We start from the raw sequence: 10,726 nt of genomic DNA, 5'->3' as shown, positions 1-10,726 counted from the left end.
AACAAAGCAGTGGAATTGCACTGACTGTAACCTTTGCTAAAGTTATCTGTAACTTGTGCAATTTCTAAATGAGACTGTGATAGAAAGCTTAATCAGAAAACATCTGTCTTCTAAGATGTAAGACTCTACTCTCTCTGAAGTCTGTTTAACAAATTCTGATTGCTTTTTTCCTAATTGCAGTAGAAAGAGTGGAACCAGATTGTTTCTATTTATATATGCAAAGGAACTGCATCTCTGAGGATAAGATTTTAGCCATCAAAAACAAAGCAAAGCAAAAGTCCTCAAGTCTTCCACAAAATCTTCTATTAATTTATTTCACCACTGAAGCGAATTAACAGCCAAACTGCACGATTTAGTTTTGTACTCTGATTTTCAAGACTTGAATGACATCTTTAAAAGTGAGGTTAGGGAAGCAGTCCAAGAGTGTAAGCTTAGCCTGCAGTCTGCTCTTAGGTTTTGCTACTCGCACTCCTTTTTCAGAAATGTTTTAAGGAACAGTTATTACTCCAAATGTAGCAAATAGAGGTTTCAGACTAATTCTGATGCCAGTAATTCAGGCTATGCAAATTCTGATTCTGTAAAAATAGTATTTGATGTTAGTGGTGATTACGTCTCCTTTTGCATTTATTTTTCACCTGTACAAGTTACAAGGAAATAACTCCCATGATACTCTACTCTTTTATCAATCTCTCTTCATGGTGCACTTTTACAGCAATAAAAATATTTTTTACTGGCACATTATCCTTGCTATGTAGACTTCAAAAAACTATGCACTCATCATTTTAAAGGAATCTGTACATGATCTAATGCAAGATAGTCTCTTTTCCACATAAGATGCTTACAATGTTATGGCACAGCAAACAGTTATATCCATGACACAGAAAAATTTATAAACTGTCTAATCTTGAGACAATAATCCTTATTAAATTCACCTTTTTTTTTTTTTTTTTTAAGATACATGAAGCACTGGTTTAGCCAATGAGTGTCTTTCCACAGTAATGATCATTTGTGATTCAGGATATCTCATGTACCTCTGAAAACACAGAGAATAATCACCCAATCCAGTTAACTGAGGCTTCTTACACCAACAGTAGAGTCTGTAAAATGTAGATGAGGTGCTTCTTTCTCTCAGCTGATTATGTGAGAAAGCCTAAAGTTATGTGATGGGATTATTCCCTCTATCTAGTTGCATAGGTCTCGCTTTACTCTCTTTAACTGATATCAATAAAGGTCTGCACAAGAACACGTGTCTGTGGCTCTGATCTGTGCTACAGGGGAAAAGGCGAGAGTTTGCTGATGTGTAATGGTATGATAATGGTTTATTTGATCATATGACACTCTGAAACTTCAGTCCCTTGCTCCTACTGATTTTGGTAAAAGACTCATCTGTAAATCCAAAGGTGACAATTCTTTTATTGTGTCTCCCCTTTTTTTTGTCCCTTACAGTACTATGTAAGTTTGTTAGTGATAAAAACTACTAACTGCTCTGAACTGACTCTGAGAAATTGATTGAACACAAGTGTTCTATCATTGGAAAGATAAGACAGTTAAGACTTCCTTATTATGAGAGATATCATCAAAGTATAAAAATGACAAAGTATCAGTTACAGGGCACTACACTCCAACCCAGCAGAAGCAAGGGTCTGCAAACATCCTCATTCTGTAGTAGAATGGACGCACACAGACATATGCCTGTTCCTGAAATTCTGCAATTGCCAAATTGTTCCCTAGTGTCAGTTTGACGCTCACCCGAAATAAGGAATATAAGGACTGAAATCCTCTGAAATGGCATTCTGAACTTCAGACACATTTTGTAAGACAAGTTTCACCTGAGCTGGTATGTTCCAATATTTGGCTTCAATGAACTGGCCTTCTGCTGGCAGAAAGTTCTTGATAAATTCTTAAATAGGAAATATTTTAACTTCATTTGTTGAGTTTAAAACTTAAAATCCCCCTAACTACATGCTCTATTTTCTTTCATAAAATATTAATATGGCATGTAATAGTTATGTATTCTTCTCTCTTGACTTTATAAAACTGGGTGTCACAACTGGCTGAAAAATTTTGCATCTTTATAATTACTGGTAGATGGACGTATAATGGCTAGTAATTTATTTCAATGAAAGTAGGTTTCTAACATTTAACACTCAAATTTCAAAAGCAACCTTCCCCTCCAAAATATTTTTTTCTGATTTTTGTTTTAACTGTTACTGAGAGAAATTACTTTATTTTGGATTATCTGCAGTGTTAAAACGACATGAGCTCCTAGGGTGAGCCTCCTCATGAAAACTAAGAGCTCTCTTCCCTCTTCTGTATGTTGCATGAGTTAACTCTAGAACGGATGCGGCTTGTGATCTATAGATTCAATATTACCATTAGAAAATTTGCCTTTATTTCCATGGAGGTAATCTTTCCTAAAGTAGTAATCGAGGCTTTTTATAAGAAATGGCATCTGAATTAACTTCAAGCCAAAAAACCAGTATTAGCTAGAAAAGTTAAATTTGAGTGAAATATGAACCTAGTTGTTATCTGTTAACTTAATTGAAGATAAGAGAGTATCATCTTGCAAAATATCACAGCCTGGGAAACACATGGGAGGAATGCTGGAAGCAAAGAATTTAAGGCCTTGCTTCATGTTTCATTTTTTTCATTCCACCAATAGATTCACAACCCTTCTCGTTGGATAATACTCTTTTATGGTAGCAACACACTTAAAAACTTATTTTTGAATGTAGAACTCAGAGACTGCAGTTATTAAAAATAAGTTTCAGGTCCAAAGTTGTACTACTAGAAAAATCCAAAACATTCTCAAAATATTTCCAATTTGACATTTGATTTAATAATGGGATTATAACTGATGTAATGAGGTTAGGTCACATGACCCCAAACTTAAGTACATTACTCTGGTTCTCAGTATTTATTGGTGTTTTATGTGTTTGTGTGCCACATGGAAGGAAAGTAAGTTTCCTTTCTAAATTACAGTCTAGATCACCCTGACACAATTTGATTTAATCTTTAATCATAATTAATCTTTACCTTAATCTTTAAAAATCTTAATCTTTAAAAATCTTAATCTTTAAAAATCTTACACAGACTGTGCATTTTCATGGAATTGTCAGGCCTGTTCTCATGCTTCTTATCCTGAGCTTGTCAACGCAAGGTATTTTAACTCCTTGTTGACCTTGCCAGGATTACATATCAATTATTGTACAGGATCCTGAAATTCTGCTGCCCTATACAACAAAGTGTTGTTAATAAAAATCAAGCTTCTAAATCCAAGTAAATGAAAAACCAAAGGTACTTATGAACAATACCAACAAAGTAACTGCTACGTGTAGGATTAATAATGAAACCACGTTACGCTCATTTATCCGTTTTTATTACTACCATTTAGGAAAACAGAAAAGGCAAGGAAGAGAACTAAAGCAGCAATGGCAAAAGATTTAAGAAGTCAATCCACAGGGAAGATTTAATGGAATTCCCTGTGGAGAGGAGAAAGTTGATCTTTTGCCTGTGGCTCAGGGGGTTGCTTGGTACAAGGAAGATCCATGTGGTACTTTATTGTTGATAAAAGTGTATTAAACAGATAAATCACAAGAAAGTTGTGACAAGAGTCATGCAATCTTTCTGCCTGAACAATACAAATACGGAGGCAGCCAGGTGAAACTTGGCCATCTAAACAGGAGTATTAATTGGAGGAAAGACCGACTCAAGACAGATCATCACACAGAAGAGAAGAAAAGTTAGTTACACAACAGTTTACTACACCTGATTCAAAGACTGATTATGAGCAATAACAAACAACATGCAGCAGTCAATGGCCTGGAGAACAAAATGTGAGATTTTAAATTAGTATTGCACACTGTAAAACTGGATGCTATATGGACAGCACGTTCATACATGTATTGTTTTAAACCCCAACTCTAACAAAAGATTTAAACAGAATTCTAACAAAAGATTTAAACAGAATAACACCTTCTGCCTCCTGGATAGTGGAATTTCTGACACAGCTTCAGTGATGCTTGCGTCAGACTCAGGTTCTACACTCGCAGATTACAGTAGTTTAAGATACTTCTGCTTCCCTCGAGGTTTTCTGGCGTTCCTTTCTGCCTGTTGTCTCACAGTATCTTATGCCCACAATTATACAGCTGTGAAGGTTTGAGGCGTCACTCTTTCAGACGGATTCCAGAAGTGGCCCAGATGAATCATCAAACTTCTCCCTCTCTGCTATCCAAAGAGGTGCTGTTACTTTTCTACAACAGATCAATGCCCTGATTTTCTTAACAGAACATTGTCATGCACAATCGTGCCAATGCAACATGAGAAGCATGTTAGTTTAGTTCCACACATGTACTTCCTATGGCAGCACTTTTTGGACTGGACGAAATATATGACCTTTTGGAACAATTGACATACGTGTTATTGTATCTTTGGAGACAGTGATGGTTTTGAGTTGTTGCTCTGGTGAGATCTTGTTTGATTATGTGTTTGCTGATCCATAGAAAATCCACTATTGGATGTTTAGATTGAAAACAGGAATGAGGAGGGAGTTTTTTTGAACTATCATCTTCTTCTAGAGTAAGCTACAATTGTTGGGGAACTTTTCTGCATAAATTCCATTGCGGAATGAAATATAGCAAGGAGCAATGTATACTCAATGGAATTTCCTTTTCTTCCAATAATAAGTAAATTGCAATATTGTGACTTATTCAAAGAAGTGATCTACTTATTGTGCAGTAATATTTTTACTGAAGAAAACAATATTTAAATAAGATGGAGGATGTTTCAAGTATTCTTTTCAGAGCAGATACCTGGGCCTAGTCAGCTACCACAACTGTCTGTGAGTCATGCTGCTGGTCCTTGCTGGAGATTCAATCAAATAAGACACATCTATCTTCTGAAACTCCATTTTGATATTCTTCCACAAATGCCTCTATATATTAAGTTAAGATATTATTCTGCAAGTTTTCTCATGCTCATCATGGTAGTATTTAAAGTTGTACAAAAATGCACCTAACAGTCTAAGCAATTAAAACAAAACTAATACTGTTGAGCTGAAGACATGGCACTTGCTTTTAGTTATGTAAAGACAGTGATGTGCACAGCACCACTTAATGCTCCTCCACACAAAGTTAGGGCTGGTCTTAAAGATTTCATGTACCACGGATTGTTGCAGAGTAAGTTTGGACAACTGAATACTTTTAACTATGTTCTTTTGTCTGAATAGTCTTGCTTAGCACCATTAAGAACTGTTAGGATTAATACCCTTGTTTAGCATTAGTTGCTAAATTTGCTGAAGCCTTAGATGACAAGCTGCAAACTATCACCTAGGAAAGCTGAACTTATCTTGAACTGTCGCCAAGTTACATGAAGGGAGGACCTGAAGCCAATGCAAGCTGGAAGATAAGGATGCCACCACCAACAGAAGCTGCCACTCATCCTGATAAGAAATAGCTAACAGCCCACCTGGAGGCAGAGAAAGAATCCACTAAGGAACAAAGAAGACCCCAGACCAAAAGTGACCATTGGACCAAGAGGCACATGCAAGGTTTGTGAACAGCGCATGAAGAACACGTGCATAGTCCATAAGGGTATAAATGCCCAGGGAATTTTTTGTTCAGGGTCTCTCTCTGGGGGCACCCAGCTTGAGCTTCTCCTATTACTGTACCACTCAATTAAATTATTAATTTTTTTTTCAACCTGGAATCTGATGTCTGAGACTCTGCTGTCTAGGACAAATAATTTTTTTAACAGGATCTCACTCTTGTCTCTGACAAGATTCTGCAAGTTGTCATTGTATTGATCTTCTAATGTCCTCCCCTGTTTACAGCTTAGAAAAAAATATTCTAAAATAATATCAAAAACATTAATAAAAATGGAATATCAGAGAAGCATGTGTCAGTTATTAGAGTTAATACAGTAAATCAATAGCTTTAATACATAAAAATAAAGCAGTAATAACACTGCATCACAATATAAAACAAATGTTACTTTAATGTGAAACAGAAGGAAAACGTAAAGATACAGTGCATTTTTGCTTCATAAACCCAAGTTCATGTCCATAGGGACCCTCTATATAACAGTCAGCCAAAGCTTCAAATTAAAGACATATATGTACATAGTAGTTCAATATTGTATTTTTATAGCTAGTTTTACACTCTGCTCAATAAAATAAATGACAAATAAAATACATCAAGCTACATAGCCACTACTGGCAATTCAGAAACAATTTTGTGACAAAACGCATCACTCAGTCTATCCATCTATCTGATACCCATTGCAATAACATAATAACATCCATCAAAATATTACTGACAAATCTCGGCTTCAGACCTGAAGGAGCAGATTTTCTCTCTCTCCTATGGAAACTCTTACTGGGAAATTCTTATTACTATGTCAGAGCAACAATCAGGAAAATCCACGATGTGGCTATAGATCGTTACTGTGTGTACTGTATTCTACTGTACATAGAAATGTTCCTGTTCAACATCTAGCAAGATTGGAGGATAGAGTAACTTCTTTTTGACTGCTTAAGTAAAAGGTTTTTTAAGTAAACCTGTGGCTTTGTTATTACTATCACTTATTTGCATCACTACTTTGCTGATTAACTGATAATTTTGTATTTCTAGCTCTGATGTTTACATGTCAACTGACTTAGGCTTTTTACATTTATGATATAAAAACACTGATATGGAAGCCTACGGAGTGTTTGGAAACTGTTTGCCTGTGACTGAAGTGAAGGAAGTGATAAGGTCATTCCCTCAGCCTGAAGGATAAACTCTACTTGACCATGAGCTGCGCTGACAAAATTATTTGTCTCAATTATTACTGAAACAAAAATAAGATATCAATAATGCCTACTGCATAAAAACTGTAGTGCAAGTATAGTGACTGAGACAAATTGTATTTGGAGAAGGAGAGGGGAGCAATTCTGTATCTCCATTCATTTTACCCTATGTCCGAATAAACTCAAGACACGTTAACAATACAGGTCTGGATTCTTGCGCAACCAGATCCTGCTGCTATCTCAGGTGCACTCAGGCACATCTGGCCAGCTGCCAACCCTTGGCATACGTCTTCCCATCGGTGACAGCATTCTGCAGAGGAATGGAGAGATCACTGACTCGACCCTATCACCTAGCAACTTGCAGTAGCCAAGGTTAGTTGCTAAAGCAAGAGCAGCTGCTTCATGTGAAGCTTTTATTACTGACTTCTAAAATACCTTTTTCATGCAATGGGCTTTGAGAGCAAACTGCTAATGGAGTGTGTAGACTTATCACATGTGAACCCAGCAAAACTGAAAGCACAAATGTAGCCAAATCTTCAGGAAATGCTTCCTAATCTGCTCGCCGGAGAACTGCTGGGTCTGCTAGCCCTGACTCTGTTTCCAACTGTTCTGCACTAAAAGCAGCTCAAGTACAGCGAGATCCGGCCGTGGCTGCCCTTGGCAGAGGAGCAGTACCGACTGCGAAGGGGGAGAGCGGGAGAGGACAGCACCACCGCCGAAGAGCGGGTACGGGCGCGGCTGGCCGAGCTCCCGAGAGGCCCGGCGCTGCCGCCGCCTGCGGGACCCAGTCCTTCCCCGCCGCGTCCCGCAAAAGGCCGAGGCGGCGCGGCACGGAAAAGGCATCCCTCGCCTCACGGCCGGGCACCACTAGAGCGCCCAGAAAGCGGGGCGCAGCGCTCCGGGCCCCGCTCCGCCCTCGACCACACCGCTTCTCCCCCCGCGCGACGCCCACAGCGACCGCGGCGCGCCCGCCGGGCCAGGCCGCCGCGCGCACCGTCCCCGCGCCCCGGTGAGACAACCGCTCGTGCACGCACCGCACCGGCCAATCGGGCGAGTGGGCTCGTTTCTTCCCGGCCTGCCATTGGCCCGCGGCGCTGAGCGCCGCGCGCGCCGCAGCATAGCGGCGGCACTGCCGGCGCCCCCTCCGCCGGAGCGCGAGGCGGGCGGGCGGGCGCGGGCGCGCCCCCGCCGCAGTTCTGCAGTCCGCCGCGCCGGGGCTCGCGCACGCTCCAACCGCCGCAGTGGCCGAGCCTCGTGCGGGGCGGGGCCGGCCCGCGCCGCGCGGCTGCAGCGCGCTCCCCGCGGTGCGGGAGGAGGTGGGAGCGGCGGGGCCGGGCCGGGCCGGGCTAGGCTGCCGCGGAGGTGATTGCCCGCCGGCAGCGGGGATGCTGCTGCCGCCGCTACCGCCGCCGCTTGTGAGGGGGCAGCAGGCGGGAGAGCGGACAGCCGCAGCGTCCGGCGGCATGAGCAGCGGCGGGAGCGTTGTCGAGCCCTGCAGCAGCGCTAGGGACCCCTCCCCGCTCCGGCCGCCACCTGCGAGCCGCGGCGGCGCGTTCAGCCCGCCCGGAGGCGCAGCGCGAAGGCAGGCCCCCTCCGGCCGGCCGCCCGCGAGGAGGGGGCAGCCGCGCGGCCGCGAAGCGCCGCCGCCTCCCGCCCTGCTCGAGCCCCGGCGCTGCCCCTGCCGGCCCGCCCGCTCCCGGGGAGGGAGGGAGGGAGGGGGCGAGTGGAGACCCCTGGTCACCTTCACCGATCCATGGGAGGAGCAGGCCGCCTCCCTCTGGGAAGCGCCGCCGCGGCTCGCCGGGATTGAGCGGAGCGGCCGGCCGCCGGCGCGGAGGGAGGATGCCACTGCTCCGGAAGGTGCTGCGGGTCTCCAATCGCTCCATGCTCGCCTTCATCTTCTTCTTCTCCTTCTCCTCCTCCTGCCTCTACTTCATCTATGTGGCCCCCGGGATCGGTGAGTCGGAAGCCCCCTCCCTTGAGGGGGGGGGGGGGATGTGTGTGTGTGTGAGGGCGGGGGTGGGCGCCGCGGCCCAGCGGGCAGGGGGCGGTGGGCGCTGCGGGGCGGCCTCGGCGATGCGCACCTGCCTGCCCCGGCCTGTCACCCCCGGGCACCGCGGCGGGGAGGGCGGGCGGCGCCGGGCGAGGGGCGTCTCGGGGATCGGAACGCGAGATCCCCCGTCGGGGCGGCTGATAAAGGCAGTCGCGGCGGCGGTAACGTGTGTTAATCTCACATCTTTGTTCTGTTGGTTTCAAATGCTCTAGAAGATTCATCTGCCGTCGCGAGGTAGGTAAATGCTGTTCTTGCTTCTCAGGCCGGCAAGTGATGCAAAAAGCAGCTCATCTTTTCATCATGTTATAAATTAATGGTAGAATCGAGGAAAGAACTGCAAAACTGCTTGCTGGAGGCACTTGAATGCATTCATCTTTTAAATCATTAGTAACTGCGCTAATAACAAAGCAGGTGTGAACAGAAATTAACTAGTTTGACTATTTCTTGTTTACTTTCTGTCGGTGAGATCTCTCTTCACAGGTTTTACATTTTGTTAGCTTCCACTTCTCAAAGAACCACTTCAGAGCGTAGACAGTTTCTGTAAGAAAAGCTTCAAAAAATAACCGTGCAAGTCCGGGTCAGACAAAAAGTGTTCTGTTTCCTTAGTTCGCTCTTCTGCTGTTTCTGGGAGACCATCAGGCTTTTTATCCCTGGATGATCCTTTCAGAACTGGTTAGCCTTACCCCTGCGCTAAGGCAAGTGGTATCCTGTATGGTGCTCTGTGGCGTTTCACTGTGTCGGGTGTCTATTACCTAGGTAATGTTTTCCTGTTCTTTAGGAAACGTTGACACTTTCTTCTGCTTATCAGATGCTACTGAAATACCTGTAAAACCATCTCACTCTTTGTCTTTAGTGCTTATAACTTCTCTCTGCAATCATTACTACAAAATATCCGCATTAATTTGACCACTGAATCTGCGTGAATTGTTTCATGTTGACTGGTGTCTTTATGCTGTTTGGCTTCCTTTTGTTCACCATCTTCTATTTAGCTTGTAAACCCTTTCAAGGTGCAATTACTTCTCCTATACTTACAGTGCTTCATACAATATTGACATGCCTGTCTAATATTATTGCAGTTCAAATAAATATGAAAAAAATAGGGACTATATAATGGGTTGGAGTTCTTAAGTTTCTTGTCTGTCAGTGTTTCCCTGCTGAAAGTGATGCAATTTAGTCTTGTAAGTGAGAGGATGATGCTGCCAGGGTCTGCTTAGACTTCTTATCTTAATTCTGTGAGACACTAGTGCAATATCAGAGTAGACTTAATTACAAGCATTTCGTGTATGATTTAGAAAGCAAAGGGCAGTTTTCCGCATCTTTATAAGTAAGTGAAACTATTAACATCTTACATAATGTATGCAGCTGGAGTTTTATTCATTATTTAAATGTTCTTCTTCAATGGCTATCTTCTAAGAAGTGCATCCTCTTCTACTAAACAAGACTTATGCAGTAGCTTGTTCAGAGTCAAAGCTCTAGTGATGAGACTTTCCTGACTTCATCTTGCTGCTCAGCTATTGGGGTTTACGTGTCTGTTCAGTTTCCTTTGTACCAGGAGTGAAATGAATCAACAGTATGCACCAAAAGTATCCTTGGGGTAGGTTATTTAGGTCTGATCAACCTTAAGGAAAAGAAAATCGTACTCAAACTGGACTCTCTTGCTATCTCAGACATATACACTGCAGTTAGCCCTTTCAAGCTGTGGTTTAATGGTACAAAAATCTTCAGTAGTTAGATGAGTTTGTAAGGTTACAGCTCTTTCCAGCTACTGTTTAGTATTGTGCTGCCCTAACTCTGTATGCAGTTGTGCTGTGAACTCATCCAGCTTAAACAAATCAAAACCCTACATATTGGAATTGTCCTTTGTCTGAGGCGCTTCTTGGATCCAG

The 10,726-nt window shown here is 43.0% G+C and overlaps 1 protein-coding gene across 1 annotated transcript in view; it reads left to right on the top strand.

Moving 5' to 3' along the window:
- Positions 1 to 8,629: 8,629 nt before the first annotated feature.
- B4GALT6 (beta-1,4-galactosyltransferase 6) overlaps positions 8,630 to 10,726 on the top strand; it is a 33,588-nt gene continuing 31,491 nt past the window's right edge. Inside the window, 1 exon segment of the mRNA XM_086609250.1 lies at positions 8,630 to 8,744. Within this exon segment, the coding sequence (XP_086465376.1) occupies positions 8,630 to 8,744 (115 nt within the window).

The sequence above is a fragment of the Tauraco erythrolophus genome, chromosome 3 (assembly GCF_009769465.1).
Source record: "Tauraco erythrolophus isolate bTauEry1 chromosome 3, bTauEry1.pri, whole genome shotgun sequence".
NCBI classification, from domain to species: domain Eukaryota; kingdom Metazoa; phylum Chordata; class Aves; order Musophagiformes; family Musophagidae; genus Tauraco; species Tauraco erythrolophus.
This window is presented reverse-complemented; position numbering and strand designations above follow the sequence as displayed.